Source organism: Larus michahellis, chromosome 18, assembly GCF_964199755.1.
Source record: "Larus michahellis chromosome 18, bLarMic1.1, whole genome shotgun sequence".
Taxonomy (NCBI): domain Eukaryota; kingdom Metazoa; phylum Chordata; class Aves; order Charadriiformes; family Laridae; genus Larus; species Larus michahellis.
The window spans coordinates 1,649,438-1,665,530 of record NC_133913.1 but is presented as its reverse complement, the minus strand read 5'-3'; the positions used below and the strand labels follow the sequence as shown (position 1 = coordinate 1,665,530).

General features: G+C 62.8%; 1 protein-coding gene across 1 annotated transcript in view; it reads right to left on the bottom strand.

Annotated features, from left to right (window-relative positions):
- Positions 1 to 8: 8 nt before the first annotated feature.
- The window catches only part of LASP1 (LIM and SH3 protein 1), a 34,764-nt gene continuing 18,679 nt past the window's right edge, over positions 9 to 16,093 (bottom strand). Inside the window, exons 3-7 of the mRNA XM_074561952.1 lie at positions 15,114 to 15,198; positions 7,191 to 7,298; positions 3,484 to 3,640; positions 3,241 to 3,344; positions 9 to 2,911 (exon numbers count right to left, since the gene is read on the bottom strand). Of these exons, the coding sequence (XP_074418053.1) occupies positions 2,738 to 2,911; positions 3,241 to 3,344; positions 3,484 to 3,640; positions 7,191 to 7,298; positions 15,114 to 15,198 (628 nt within the window). The 3' untranslated portion in view covers positions 9 to 2,737. The remainder of the gene's footprint in view (positions 2,912 to 3,240; positions 3,345 to 3,483; positions 3,641 to 7,190; positions 7,299 to 15,113; positions 15,199 to 16,093) is intronic.

Genomic DNA, 16,093 nt, shown 5'->3' with positions numbered 1-16,093 from the left:
CACAATCGGCAGGTAAAAATTATACTTTTATTTTTAATTCGAGTAAACCGGGAAGAGAATCGGTTGGTTTGTTCCATTCGATGGTTGGGTTAAAAAGGCCAAATAATGCTTTTATTTTTTTTTTATTGGTGGGTGCTCAACCCGACGGGAAGGAGTACACAAGGACAAACCCCAATCAAGCGACGGATCCGGAAGAAAACACGTTCTAAGCTCAGCACCGAGACGCAACCGGGGAAGCTGGGATGGACGAGGTCTATTTTACACGTGATGAGAAGCAATTTAGCTTTTAATTTTTCCTTTTTTTTTTTTTTTTTACTATTTTATTTATTTATTTATTTTAAATACAGGTTTAGGTGCTTTTCAGCTATGAAAAAAGGCAAAAAAGTGCATAAGTCGAGAGAAAAGGCAGAAATCAAGCAGTAAGAGGTTTGTTTCCCACGGCAGGGGAGAAGGGGCAGGGAGCGGGAGGGGAGAATTAGGACAATGGTTTCAAGGTAGCATTAAAAAAAGGTCTGTATACCAAAACGTAACTGCCTGTGTTATTTGGTCCATTAAAAAAATGGTTTATTCACATTGAGACTCCCCCCCCCCGCCTCCCAGACAAGAACGTGATTAAGAAGAGGATGAGCAGGCGGACGAAGACCCCCCCCTGCCCGGCCGCCCCCTCTCCCCTGCTCTTGTGCTCGCTCGTTTTAGCACCAACCGGGATTCCCATCCCGTGAAGCCCACCCTGGCTGCTCCTGGGGGCCCCTTTTCACCCAAAGGGGAGGACGGTGCCAGAATCCCCATCACACTCCCCCCTCTCCCGTCCCAGCCACCTGGGGAACGAGCCAGGAGAAAAACGCTCCCCTCTCCCCCGGTCATGCCATCCCTGGGGGGGGTCTCTGCCCTGCCAGGACACCCCCCCCACCACCAGAACAGCGTTGGCTCCCGCAGCCCCCGACTCCGGCCACCCCAACCCCGGCACCGGCCACCAACCAGCCCCACAGCCCCCAGCATTTTGAGAAAGGGGACGGCAAGCACAAGGCGGTGGGACCCTCTCCCCCTCCATGAGACCGTCCCCAAAGACACGTCCCCCAGGAGAGCCAAGGAATGTCTCAACTCGGCCGCTTTGGTCCCTAGATTCCCTCTTTTCCCTTGGGAATGGCAACGGCAGCAGCTTCCCCTTGGAAGCATCCTGGCCCCATGGTGCGGCACAGCCAAAGCCCCCCCAGCAGGCCGGCACGGGGATGGTCCCCTCCGGTGGCCCAGTGGCTGTGGCGTGGGGCAGCGGGAATGCCGGAGGCAGCACGAAGGCGTCACTGCTGCCCAACGCCCAGCGTCTCCGAGCATCCCGCTCCTGCCATCCCGCACAGGCTTCCAGTTACACCTGCCCCCGCCCAGCTCCGGGACCTTGGGAGCCCAAAAGGGAAGGGGACAGGGATGTGCTTTGAGATTTTGGTCCACGACGTGATCCCAACTCAGCGCTGGCCCCAAAAGCCACCGCCGCGGGGGACCAGCGAGAGGTGCAGGGTGGCCCAGGGTGCCAAAGCCCGGGCTCTGCCACTCGCGGCCGAGCTGCCGGAGGGGACAGTCACCCAGGACGTCGCCCAGCGCGGTGGCAGAGGGGGGAGGATCTTTCACACATGGCTCAGAATAGGCGCGGGGATGGGGGCTGATCCCGCCAGATCCCCCCACCATCTACCCGGCAGGTGGAGGGCGCAGGAGGGTCCCTAAAGCCCCGCAAGCGGCAAGAGAAAGGCAGGAAGATTCTGGGTGAACGTGGGGAGCGACCGCTGCCAAGAGGAAGAGGCTGCCCCGGCGCGTGGGGCCGAGGGGACGCCCAGACCCTGGCCCAGAGGCAGAAAGCCGGAGCTGCCGGGGGGGACGTGAGGTCTCGGTGTGGCAGTGCCTCCCCCCCAGCGCCGGGGAGCGGGGAGCCCGGCCCATCTCCAGCCCTCGAGCGGGAGCGGCAGCCTCCGGGCAAAGCCAGGCGGCGGCTACTCCTTTGCCGGCAGCAGCAGAGCCCCGGCGCGGCCCCGGGGGGACGGGGGAGGCGGGAAGAGGCAGCCAGAGCCCGAGGGAGAAGCAGCAAGAGCCGCTTCCAGGGCTGTCCAGAGCAGCCGCTCTGAATCCCAAGGAGAAAGAAAGATTTTAAGATTTTAACTGCGAATGTTCTTCTGTCTCGAGGACTGAAGGGAACAAAGACTGAATGGAAACGCCGCGCAGAGGAGCCGGGAGAAGCAACGGGATGAGCCAGAGCGATGCAGGGCCCGTCCCTCCCGTCAGGGATGCCCTGGGGACGAGCATCCCTCACCTCGTCGCGCAGACATCGCCGCCCTCTGCCCATCCCCGCCAGCGCTGGGGGAATTTGGTCCTAACAGATGGTCTCCCCCTCCCTTTGCGGGCGTCCCGGCGACTCCGGCTGCTTCCCCCAGCCAGGAAACGCCGAGAGGGCTAGAGAGGAGGGAGACCGAAGGAGAAGGAAAGCTGCAGCGTTTTGGTCTCTCGAGCCCCCACCATCCCTTGCGGATAGTCCCTCAGTCCCGACAGAGCTAGAACAAAGCTAAATTGGCAAGAGAAACCGGAGGCGGCTGCAGAAACACAGAGTAACCGAGATGTCAGGACGCGGCTCCGGCGGGCGCCGGCAGAGCACGCGGGATAAGGGATGCTGGGGCAGAGAGAGACACGCGCACACACACACACACACGGGGGGGGGGCTCGGCCGTCGGCCACGCGCCCCGTCCCCTCCCGCGGCTCAGATGGCCTCCACGTAGTTGGCGGGGAGCATGCCCGTGTCGCCCGTGCGCTCCACCGTGCCGTACATCCATCCATCATCGATCTGCTGCACGTTGATGATGGTGTCGCCGTCCTGGAAGGAGACCTCGTCTTCGTCGGCCGCGTTATAATCGTAGACGGCGCGGAAACGCTTCTGTGGTGGGGAGAGAGGGGTCAGCGGGTGCAGACCCTCCCCGTGCCCTGCCCCAGACAGGCAGAGCTGCCATCCGGGGGGGTCAAGGAGCCCCGCCGAGCCCCCCTCAAGGGCTGTGCAGGATGCAGGAGGTTTTCGCCCGACACAGGGATGCTGGTGCCAGCGTACTTGTGGGAAGCAGAAAGCAGGCACCCAGCGTTACACCCGCCAGCCCCTTCAAAACCTGCTTCTCCCCGCACAGGGGTGGGGAGCAAGCGGGGCAAACCCCGACCCTCGGGGGGGTGGAAACTGGGGAGCTGGTGTCGGGGTGGCCCCTGGGCTGTACTCACCCCCCCTGCAGAAGGAGCGTTGCGCTGCGTCGAGGCTGGTGCCGCGGGCTCCTTGTAGCCGTAGGACTGAGACGATGGCGGCTGCTGCTGCTGCTGCTGGTAGACTGGCGGGGGGGGGAAAGACGGGTCCGTGAGCCGGAGCTGGGACCCGGGGGAACGCGCAAAGCCCCTCGCGAAGAACCGGCTGCTGCCCCAGCTTGTGACACCCACGGCAAAAGCGTGTGCCCGCAGCCCCCCGCTCACCTGGGTTGCTGGGCTGGACGTGGTGAGGCGGCTGCTGCTGCTGCTCCGCGGGTCTGCGGTAATTGCTGCTCTCCTGGGAGTTCCTGCGCTCCGGCTCGGCGCCCTCGCTGGGACTCGGGCCCATCCTGCTCCTCTCGAATTCTTCGTGGTATTTTATCTACGGCGCCGGGAGAGGACGGAGAGGTGAGAGCGCGGCTGGGACAGCCCTGCAGCGCCGGCCCCGAGGCTGAGCCGGGACCCCGGCGATGGCAGCAGCTCCTGCAGCCCTTCAGCGCCAGCAACCTCCTTCCCCTCCTCCCAGCTCCCCTTTTTGCCACCAAGGACTCAACATCAGCCCTCTCACAGCCCCCCCAGCGGCCCCAGGGGGTTTCTTCCCCACCCAGCTCCCCAGAGACGTTTGCTCAGACCCGTTTGTGGCACAGGAAAGGAGAAGGTTTAAGTGTCCCATGGGTGGGATACGCAATTTTTCCCAGGTGTGGGTGAGATTCGAGACCAGGCCCCCCCAAGCCCCCAGGCTGCAGGAGCACAGGGCAAAAAAACACCTTTCGGAAGCCCCCCGCTCCCGGCCCCGGCACACGTCGAGTTTGCCGCGTAACTCCCCAGCCCACGGCCGGGTACGGCGGCTGCCGTGGAGGAACCGCTCCAGCATCAAAAGGCTGGACTTCAAGGGGGGTGTCAGGAGGATGGGGCCAGGCTCTTCTCAGTGGTGCCCGGGGACAGGACAAGGGGTAACGGGCACAAACTTGCCCCTGGGAAGTTCCATCTCAACAGGAGGAGGAACTTCTTTGCTGTGAGGGTGGCAGAGCCCTGGCACAGGCTGCCCAGAGAGGTGGGGGAGTCTCCGTCTCTGGAGACATTCCAACCCCGCCTGGACGCGTTCCTGTGCCACCTGCTCTGGGGGACCCTGCTCTGGCCGGGGGTGGGACTGGGTGGTCTCCAGAGGGCCCTGCCGACCCCTATGGTTCTATGATCTGCCCCCGGATCGCTCTGTAACTGCAGCGTGAGGGGGCCGCGGGGCTCCCCTTTCGAGGGGACTCAAAGCAGACACCACCAAACACCCCGGCTGCGTCGCGCTGAGCCGCCCCCCCGGCCACGCAGAGCGGCCCCCCCGCAGCGGGCAGGAGGGGAGGGTTAACCCAGCCGCCCGGGCGTGGGAGTGAAAATTAATAGCCACTTGTGTTAATGAACACACCGCCATCGGAAAGCACCTGGAGCCCATTTGGCTGCCGGTTAAACAGTTATTTACTGAAGGGCCCTGCAGCAGGCTCCCCGCAGGGGCGGGAGGCAGAGCCCCCCCCTTTCCCCGGGAAGGAGAGCACCCCGAGGGGAGCACCCCGCTTCCCCCGCCGCCGCGGGGAGCCCTGCCAGGCTCTCTGCCCCCCCCGTCCCCGGCGGGCTCAGGCTTTGCACGGCTCCGTCCCCAGGAGGGTTTCCCCCATGTGCAGGACCGTACCGGCCCCCTCCGCCGAGCCTGGATGGGGGCACCCCCGTGCTGGGGAGGGCCGGGAGCCCAGCGAGCGCTGGCGTGCTGGGTGCCCCCACCCCCCCACCCCCGGGAGCGAAGCCCTGCCAGCCGAGCCGGGCTTTCTGCCGGGATTGGGTTTGTTCCTGTGTCTTGGTGAACTGGGTCACCGCAAGCCCAGGCGGGAGCCGGATGGCCCCGGGGACGCTGCGGAAAACTGCTGTGGTGGCAGGGAGAGGGTGAAGGTGGGGGGGGTGGGGCGGCGAGCAGAAGGACACGGGCTTGCGCTATTTAATGCCCCCCAAACCTCCAGATTGTCTCAAAAAAAAAAAAAAAAAAAAAAAAAAAAGAGCGGTGCTTAACAAAGACCACGGCAGGGAAGCAGCGCTCGCTCGTCTCCTGCCAGCTCAGACCCCACCGAGAAGCCGCCCCCAGGGAAAAACCTTCCATCCAGTCCCATTTCCCAAGCGGGAAGAGCCTTCCCCAGCCCTGGCTGTGCCGGGGTTTGGTGGGTGGATAACCCCCAGCCCCCCCCGCCCCCAGTGGAGACCAGGATTTGCCAGAGAACCGCACCATGGGATCAGAAGAGGGAATAAACAACCTCCTCCCGCCCTGCTGGGCATTCTGGGGGGGGGGTGTGGGGGTGTGGGGGGGTGTTTGCGTGTGTACGAGCCCCGGCTGCGGGCACGGCCACCATCCTCCCTCTGCCTGCATTCCTGCAAGCCCAGACCCTCCTTCCATGGACACCCCCGGGGGGAGCAGACAGCAGCCCCCCCCCCATCCCCGGGGCTTTGTCCCCAGGGTGGGGATGCCGTGGGATGGAAAAGCGAGAGCAGCTCGGGGCGCTGCGGGGCTCGGAGCGGGGAGAAGCTCCCAGGAGCCGCCAGTGGAGCGGGCGCCCAAGAGCCTCTCCGTGCAAAGCCGCGCTCCAGGCAGGCAGAAACCAGCCTTTCCCAGCCCTGCCTCCTGCTCTCCGATAAGGAACGGCGTGACTTTCACCAGCGGCTAAAGGTTAATTAACTCCCTGCGTTCTGCTGAAGGCGGATGCTATTGCGGGCTCCCTGTGCCTGGGAGCGCCGGGGCGAGTTTGGGGCCGGGGACAGCGATACCCCCCGTCTGACGCAGCCGGTGCCGCAGCTGTACGTGCGAGCGTGCATCCTCCTCCTTCACCATGGCAACGCACGGACCTCCACGTCTGCCACGTACCCACCACCAGCACCTGGACACGGACCATGGATGGAGGCCGCCGGGTGAAGCGCAAGCTGCCGGGCCAGCTGCCGCCGACCTTGGGCATGCTTTTAACGTAATTTTCCGAAATGGAGGGTCTGGGTCTCTTGCAGACGCAAGGACAGAGCTCCCCTTCCACAAGGTCAAGGGAGGACAGGGATGCTGCTGTGCACGGCCCCCAGGAACCCCTCCATCGAGGCAGGAGGGAAGCTGTGCTCGGCCGAAGGGACCCCGAGGAGCTCCCCGCAAGGCTGCCCTGGCGCAGCCGCCGCCGCGGGGTGCGGGCTGTAGGTAGGAAAGCGGGTGACGTTGCCTGTCCCACCCTCGGGGCTGGTGGCAGCAGGTGGTGGGACCCCGGGGACCGCGCGCAGGCTCGGCACAAACCGACAGCAGCTGCAGCAAACGCTCCCGGAGAGCCGGAGAGCTGGAGAGGGCTTTGCCGGAACCAGGAGGGGTCAAGGCAAGCGGAGCCGGGCAGAGGACAGCCACAGCTGCGAAGGGACGGGAGGAAGAGGTGTGCCTTCGGCCGGGGCTTCCACGCACAAACAGGAGCCAGAGAGAGCGCAAGAGGGACGGGACCGGAGGGGCTGTCCCCCGCCAGCCGGACCCCGCAGTGCTGCCACGCTGTGGGTTACGGTGACAAGCAGGGACGGATGGGACTGCTCATGGTCCACATCTGCCCCGGCTCCACACCTGCCCCCGCCGAACGCCCCTCTCTGCCGCTCCCCTCCCTGCTTCTCACAGCCCACGTGGACTCGAGCACCTCGGGAGAAGTGAAGGAGTCGGATCCCCCTCTGGATCCGGCTGCCAGCACGGAGGAGCCGGGAGAGGTGCAAGAGGGTGACGAGATGCCCGGGGTTGGAAAGGGGCTTGGAGAATTCACGCTGCCAGGCTTTCCCGATCCTGCTCGCCCGCAGCCGGCGGAGCGCGGGGCCGCTCTGGGCCGCAGAGGCAGAGCCCCCCCCGGGCGGGAGGAAGGTCACGGCAATATCACACGCAGAGATTAGAAGCTACTCACGTTGCTGATCTGATCCTGAGTCTTCTTGATTCTCTGCAGCTCCGGGGTGTCAGCCACCACGCTGAAGCCTTTCCCCTTGTTCTTCTCAAACTCCTCCTTGTAGCGAATCTGGGTACAAAGGACAAAAAAGCAGATTTGAACACGGGGAAAGCTGCCACGCACAGCAGCTGGATTCAGCAGCAGACCCTCCCCGCGACCCACGCGCTTCATGAGACGCAGCAGCTTTCTAACCGGGTCTCTGCCTTGCTCAGGAGACCCCCCCGGCGTATCCAGTAATAGCAAAACGGGGTACTGCCGAGAGCTGGGACGCACAAACAGCTTCCTATGCATCTGCTGATCTTGTTTCTCTTTCGGCAGGGGTCAGGGTGACTCGGATTTGCTTTGGATTTCCCGTGGGCTACCGGTGTGCCCAGGTCACGGGCCGCAGGGCTGCTGCCCGCTTGAGAGCCCCGGGGGTTTTCTGAGCGACACCCGCCCCAGCGCGTTTCCACGCCAGGGGACATTCAGCCACCTCCGGGAAGGAATACACCCAGGTGGCCATAACGAAACCGGAGCGTGGAGGGTGGAGGCCGGCAAAACACAAGCATCCTCATTTCTGTTTGCCAGACACTGACACCAGCAGCCCTTCCCATCACACCCAGCAGCTGAAAAGTCCCGGTTTTCTTTCCTTTTTTTCTCTTTTATTTCTTTTTTTTTTTTTTTTTTTTTAAATATAGCTCTACACAGCTTTAGGACTGGAGCATCCAGCTCTCCCAGGAGGGAGCGAACACGGCCCCGGCCCCGATGTGTTCCCCAGCCCGGGGGCTGCCGGTCCCCGGTCCCCGCTGCTCCCACCCCAGTCACCCAGAAGCAGAAGCAGCTTCTGCAGAGGCTGAAACCCAACGGCTGCCTCGGCGGCTCTGGGGGGGAAGGAAACAGCGCCCAGCTGCCCGGCCTGCCCCGACACAGGGGCTGGCTTGGCTGACGTTCACATCCCAGCGGCCAGAAAGACGCCCCGTTTTCATCACGGGGGGAAGGAGACGAGCGGAGAGATACCCTGACCTCCTCCATCCTCTCTGCGAGGACCTGCCCCTGCACCGATGGCTGTCGGGAGCTGCCTCTGCCCATCTGGGGAGGAAAAAGCCTTTAGGGGCTCTCGTTGCAGCCAAAGCTGCCCTTCCCAGGGACTCGCCTGCCCCGGAGCTCGCCTTGTGCGCTGCGGACCGTTGGATGTCGGCGCCAAAATGAAATGGTCACCACCGGCTCTCATGCGAGCAGATCAAACCCCAGGGTCCCCGTGCAGCCATCACGGGCAGACGCCGCAGCCTGGCTCCGTGCGTGCCACGGGGGGCTGATGCTCGCCCACCCCCGGCCGGTGGGAGGTGGCGGGCAGAGGGGGCAGAGCTGCCGGCGGTGGGGAGGCTTAGATTGGATATTAGGAAAAAATTCTTCACGGAAAGGGTTGTCAAGTACTGGAACAGGCTGCCCAGGGCAGTGGTGGAGTCGCCATCCCTGGAGGTATTTAAAAGCCGGGCAGACGCGGTGCTGGGGGACATGGGGTAGTGGGGGTTTGGGCGGTGCTGGGTTGATGGTTGGACTCCATGGTCTGAAAGGTCCCTTCCACCCCAGATGGTTCTGTGGGAAGGGGAGCAGGAGCCGCCTTGGGTGGAGCAGGGTGAGAGCGCAGCCGATGCACCGCTCCCTCCCGCCGCAGGAGCGGGAAACGCTCCACCGAGCACCGGGGCCGGGTGCCGGCAGCCTCCCGTGACCCTTCCCGTCCCGCAGCCGGCCGGCCGGAGGAAGGGGAAGCCAGGCTGGCCCTGCGAAGAAAGAGCTTGCGGGATGCTTGCGGACTGGCGCCGCGCTCACGTGCAGAGCCAGGATGAAGCTCGGAGGCAGAGACGCGGTGGCAGCGCGGGGGAGGCGGGAGAGAGCTGATTTCTCCCCGCTACACACACTCCTACGGAGACGCTCCTTCAGCCCGCACGTATTTGCCTCCCATCCAGACGGCGCGTCCAGCTGGGCCTGGAAACACCTTTCGGGAAAGGCTGCCAAACTTTTTATCGTGTCTTCTGGAGAAGCCAAGACACACCTCTGCTGCCATCTGGGCTCTCCGGTGGCCGTGCCCGGCTCCCGAGCGGAACCAGGCAGCGCAGGCAGCATCTGGGTGACATCGATGTGCCCGGGTCAAACCCCTCTGGTGCCGGAGCTGGAGCTGTGGGCAAGCAGCAGAGCACGGAGCGGGTCCTGCCCCCTCTCCGGTCCAGAACAACACAGGAAAAAAGAGGTTTCCAGGGGAAAATGAGGCATCACGGTTTCCATTTTGCAGAACCCGCGGCTTGGAGGGTTCAGTCTGGAGCAGGAGGGGACGCCGGACACCAGCTCTGCGGCGGGAGCAGCGGGCACACGAAGAGCTCGCCACTGGCCACATGGGTTATAGCGGTGAAGATACCGCAGAGCTCGGTGCTCTGCTTGCAAACGCAACTTATCCCGCAAGCCAGGAGAAACCCAAGCTCTGAAAGGCCGGCAGAGCCCCCCGCCCCTTCTTCATAGCCACGGGGTGTCACAGACACCCTTAGATAGATGGTACCATCTATGAGGCACGTTAGATTTCTAACTCCAATGCGACATTAGAAAGCAGAGGCTTAACGAACCAGGCTGCAGAGTCCACCCTGGGAGGATATTAACACAACTGAGACGCCCAAGCGCATCAGAGCAACGCCAAGAGACTGATTTCAAGGCAGAAGTCTCCTTTTCCTTGAAGCAATAAGAGGCAGAGGGAAAAAAAAAACAAACCCAACTTTGGCTAGCTGGGTTAAAGAACGTATCTTGAACATCACCGATGAGGAAGGAGCAGCCCCGAGGTGTTAACCATGGGGCACGAGGAACCAAAGGTCACCCAAGCAGCGCCGTGAAGCCTGTGACACACGGGCAGGCAGGGGGTGAGTCAGCCCCCGCGACGGGCGGGCAGAGGGGCTGCGGTCGTCCTTCACCCGCTCCGCTCTCAATAAAGGCTGTTTTCCTTGAGATCTCGGGGATGCTGGCCCCGCCGTTGTGCCCGGAGCTGCTGCTCGCGAGAAGCGGGTTCTTCCCGCAGCCCCCGGCACAGCCGGCCCCGGGGAGGCGACACCGGCACCGGCCACGAATGCGCAACTTGAGGAGATGCAAGAAATCCAGGCTAGAAAGATAAAGAGCCAACAAGCAAGAAGCCTAAGCACTTCCTCTGATAACTTCTGTATTTTTACCCTCCTAAATCCGTCCCCCTCCGTCTTCCTTGTTTTATTTACCCCTCCAACATTCAGGATGCAGGAACTTGGCCCTAAAAACCTGCCGCACAGGGATGCCTGACGGCAGGGGGGACCTGACCCAGGGGCGGTGGGGGACGGTGCTGGTACCTGGGGGCAGGTCTACCCCAAAACACGTGTCCAAGGCTGTTTCTTGCAGCCAAATGGGGTTCCTGCCCGCCGGCACACCCGGCCACGGAAATCAGAGCACGGTGCGAGCGTGGGGGCGATGCTGGGAGGAAGCAAGGGCGACCACGAGGCAGATACTGTCCCCGCTGTAATTTAACAGGATCCACGGCCCTTCCTGGCTTCGGCGGAGAGCGGCCGGGTCCCGGCGGGCTGCAGCCATCGGCGGGGCTGGGTGAAAAGGCCGGAAAGGAGGGAGGAAACGCTCAGACAAGGCGCTTTTCAGCTTCTCCCTGCCCTTATATGGGCACCGGGCTGGGACAGGCAGGGGATGGGGCAGGGGGTCGGGGAGGCAGGGGATGGGGGCAGGCAGGGGATGGGGCAGGGGGTCAGGGAGGCAGGGGATGGGGGCAGGCAGGGGATGGGGCAGGGGGGCAGGGGGTCAGGGAGGCAGGGGATGGGGGCAGGGGGTCTGGGAGGCAGGGGATGGGGGCAGGCAGGGGATGGGGCAGGGGGGCAGGGAGGCAGGGGATGGGGGCAGGCAGGGGATGGGGCAGGGGGGCAGGGAGGCAGGGGATGGGGGCAGGCAGGGGATGGGGCAGGGGGGCAGGGGGTCAGGGAGGCAGGGGTTGGGACAGGCAGGGGATGGGGCAGGGGGTCAGGGAGGCAGGGGATGGGGCAGGCAGTGCTGGATGGGGAGAGGTGAGCTGCGACCACCCGCCATGGAGAAATCCCACAGGCTGCCCTTGGAGAGGCAGGAATCCTTGCTCCAGCCATGCTCCTGGGGTCCTGCTCCCTGGGAAACCGGAGCGCAGGTGACCCCGGGTGACAAGGAGGGACAGGAGCGCACGGTTGGGTGCATCCCGCCGCGCTTTCACGGGGCTGCAGACAGCCATCGCTCCCGCCGAGCCCACCAGCCCCCAGCCCCGCTCCCGCCGCTCCGGCTCGGAGCCGCCTCTCATCCACACGCTGTGCCAGAGAGCGGAGCGACGCCGGCAGTGCCGTATCCACACCCCATCCCGTAATAATACTAAAAAAAATGGGATCCACAATTAATTTCCCCAAAGGAATTGTTCCCACCGTGATAGGAAGGAGAGTGACAACGCGTGCACCCGCGTGTTATCCGACACGTTGTGATCCTTCGCCACCACAGCCCCTTGCAGGTCTCAGCTCAAGCACATTAAACCCTCCTTGTGTCCGCATCCCCCCCGGGGTGACAGCCACGGGAGGGACAGGAGATGGGGACCTGTCTCCCACACCACGGGAGCCTCCACCCTCCGGCAGGAAGGGCTGCACCCAAACCCACCCATTTTAAGAGTTCGAAAGAGGAGCTGCGGGCCGGGAACCTGCAATTTTCTTGCCGCGCGTGGGCTGTAAGAGAAGGCTGCAGGCGTAAAAGCTGTCACTTTGGAGACTCATTTAGCCGCACAAGACATCATTATCCAGCATCTACCAGTGACCGGAACAGAAGACGCCTTCTCAGGAGACGCAAATAGCGGAGGCATCGGGAGCAACGTGAAACCGCTCCAGCTCGGCACGCAGCCGCCCTGTGCCCACTTCGGCACGGCCGCCGGCAGCGGCTCCGGTGAGCCCCCGGCTTTTCCAGTCACACCAGGGTGGATAGCCGGTGTATTTTTGGTGGGAGGAAATACGGGATCAGCCTCCTCGGGGTCATCCACAAGGACAGCGGCTCTCCAGCCCCGCGGGGGCTCTGCTCCAGGGGAATGGGCAAAACTGCCGGGGAGCGTCAGTCTCCTCGCCAGGGAACGACCCTCCACCGGTCAGAAATCAGACACGGACCCAGCCATTGCCCTTCTCCTGCTGCAGCTCCCGGCCACGGCTCCTCCGGAGGGACACGCGCTCGGGGAAGCCTCGCGCCGAGGACCAAAGGCTCGGCCACGGCGGAGTTTGGCTGGCAAACGCCAGCCCGAAGGCACGACTGTTCACACAACCCTGATCTTTCTCCACAGGGGATTTTATTCCCAGACCCACGTGCAGAACTCTGCCTGTCCCAGCAGCGTTGGCCGGGACGCGTTTTTCAGGTGGCACCTGAACTGGCAAACCGCAGTGCAGAAGACCTCCTGCCAGGCTGTCACCACTGCAAAGCGGAGCCAGCGAGCCCTTCTCCACAAGCCTTTCCCCGTCTCAGCTCCAGTTCATCCCATTAATTTGCGAGACCGAACCCCGCTGCCTGCTCTGGAAGGGCTGAAGCGACCTATTCCCGTCCCCAGGGGTTTGCTCAGCTCCTGCAATTAGTAAGAAGGGATTGTCAATAAACCAGAGCGGCTGCTAGTGCTTTGGCTAGAGCGCTTCTAGAAATACAAATGCTTGGAAAACAGGAGACTCCCTTTGTAGGCAGAACAAAGGCAGAAAGGAATTAAGATCTTATCTGAAGCCTGTTTAGGATCTATCCTCCCCAGGGCTTCGGCGCTTCAGCCTGGCAGTTTCCACCTGGTTCAGCTTTACCAGCCTACCTCCCCCGGCTCCCCATCCCTCCCCCGGCTCCCCATCCCTCCCTCTGGCTCCCCATCCCTCCTCCGGCTCCCCATCCCTCCCTCTGGCTCCCCATCTCCCTCCCACTCAAAGTCCTACTTTGCAGCTCATCCTGGTATGAAACCAGCACGGAAAAGGTGGGGTGCAGGTGTCCGGCAGACCCTGCCTGTCCCCCAGCCCCTCTTCTGACGTGCTGACATGCGACCAAGAGGGTGCGGAAGGCACTTACAGCCCTGTGCTATCCCAGCTCCAGCCCCCGATGTCCCGGAGACCACCGGGAGCTGGGCACGGCTGCTTCTCTCCCAGGGACACTGGTTCCTGCTGGGGTTTGAGCTGTAGCGACCGGCTTGATAGGATAAAGACACCCCTCCCCTGGAAGGAGCTGGTTTTGCCTCCAGCCACCTCCCGCGCACCACAAGGAGCTGGAAGCCCCAAAACGCTGCAGAAAAGCCCAGGCAGGGAGCACTGTCCCTCCCCGGCGTCTCCTTCAATAAGGAACAACTAATGAAGAGCCTGAATTCGTTGTAGAAACAGCACTTGGAGACTCCAGACCGCCCGGTGCAGCGCGATCTCGATTGTTACCATGGAAAAGCAACCGTGTCCCTTGAACCGCCCCGCGAAACACAAAGGCGGCCCCGGGTTTAGCCCGAGCCCTGAGCATGAGCCAACCCGCGCTTGGGCAAGCCAGGGAGCTGTTGGGCAACCAGCTCCGAGGAAGAGACCTTACAACAGGGGAGGTTTCCAAACTCGGTGCCGGCTGCACAGGCACCACCAGCTCTCTCTAACAGGTGGGGTCCCGAGGTTCCCCCTCCTCCTCCTTCTCCTCCTCCGGTGGGATGCAATCTGCTTTTCAGCTCCTGGCACTCTCAGGCTACTGGCAGGAGAAGGAAGGAAGGTCACAGCATCTCTCGCAGCACAGCAGGGAGAGAGGAGTGCACTGATCCCGAAAAATGAACGGCTCACCCTGAAAACATACAGCAAATCCTGTGCTGTCCTCCCTCCGCCCAGGACCGACACCGTTACGCTGCCGAGCTAAGCCAACACGCCTTGCTGACAGCACTCCGGGCGGTCTTTTTGCCCCTTTCCAAAGGGAAAGCGAAATTAAATAGATTCCCAGAAGAGCTGCCACATCCTGTGCCCTCCTGAGAGACGCTGACTCAAGCCAAAAGTGCCCCTGGATGCATTTTCCTCCAGCGCAGCGCGCTCCGGGCACGCGTCCGCAGTTGTGCAACGTCGAAGCTCACAGCAACGGTTCAGGGCATCGTCTCGGATGGTTCGGCACGGGCTCTCGGCAGAGCAGAGTCCCACAAAGAAGGGTCACCCACCAAAGCTGCCCGTTTCGGCGCCAGCCTTGCCCTTCCAGCCGTTGCTCTGCAAAACCGATGCCCACGTTTCTGTGGTCAGTGTCTCGGAGTAAGAGAAGGAACCTGGGGATTGCTCCCTGGCCCACCCAAGGGACCAGTTCCCACCATATCACCGGGAGTCATCGGCGCGAGAAGCCAGCCCGCAGCCGTGCGTCAGGGCTGGGGACTTTTGCTGATCCAGGGACACCTCCAGGGTATAAAACGGGACACGTCTGGACAACACCCGTCTCAAACAGGCTCTGCTCTTCCCACTAGAGAAAGAAATCCTTATCTGTGCCAGTCCTTATCCCTCCTATCTGTTTATTTCTGCTTGCCAGAGCTTTCAAGCCCTGCAAGATTTGGGTTTACCCGAAATACTCGCCCACAGAGCCAACGCCTGCCCAGACGAGGCCGTTTCGCCTGGTTGGGCGGCCGGGCGGGAGCAGAGAAAAGATAAACCGGTGCAAGGCACGGAGCGGGAGCAGCAGCGCCTGCTGGACCCTCCCCACCTGCGGCAGGGCACGGACGAAGGGAACAGCAAACACAGCTGAGACGGGCGAGACCCGCGAGGAGGGACCCGCGCCCCAAACCCGCCTCTCCGCGAGGGCGCGGGAAGGCACCGGAGCCTGGGAGAAAGTTGGGTGACGACGGGGTGAAAGCGCGGCCACCCCGGGGCGAGGAGGGACCCGCGCGCTCACCTGGCTCTGAAGCTCGCTCTGCTGCTTTAGGCGCAGGTTCTCGGGAGTGTCTGCCACCATGGTGAAGGACTGCTTCGGGTAGTGTCTGCGGGGAGAGCGACACGGTTAGGCACAACGTTCCCACAAGCCACGGCCACGCTCGCCGCCCTCTCCCACCCAGCCCGTGACCAGCAGCCCCCCAGGCCCCGCTCCGGAGCATCACGGCGAGCAGCAGCAGCACACGCGGGGCTGCGGAGACATCGACACATGGACACGCGGGATCAGCAGCAGCCGTTTGGGATGACGGGATTTCTCACCCGCGCCTGACACCTTCCCCAACAGACACCCGTTTCTCTCCCAATCTCAATATATCAACTTCAGCTAAACTTCAGTTTTATCAAAAAAAAAAAAAAAAAAGGGGAAGGGGAGGGTTGGTTTTTCCCCCCCGCCCCAGGGGATAAAGCCATTCAAGGTTCGTGCCCGATTTCTGGAGAGACCTTAACACACCCTCAGTTTTCCATTTGAACAGTCCTCAGGGTAACGTTTAGTCCAAGGAAATGCTGCTAACGCCCCGCTTCACGATGACTGTGCCCGTCTCGGTGCTCCAGCGGCGGCGGGTCAGAGGGGGGTGGTTTCACTCGCTTATTGGACTGAAGTTTCAGCCGCGCGAGCCCCGCGTTACGGTTCCCTGGTACAGCAGGCTACCGCGACGCTGGCATTGACCACGCCAGCGTAACCGTGCCTGGCTCGGGGCACAGGCTGCACGACTTCACCTGCACCAGCCCGACGCGGGCACCGAATCCTCGGGACGGGGCTGAAAGGGGAGCGCGGAGCAGGAGCCCCCCGTCCGGGGGCTGGCACCAGGCCGGCAGCCGTTACTCCGAAGGGCCATATAGCCGCCTCTGAAAGCGTGCGCAGCCTCTGCTACCGACAAACACAAATCAGCCGTTTAGAAGAACTCACGGGCCAGGCAGAAAAGTAAACGCCTAATCCTCGAGCTG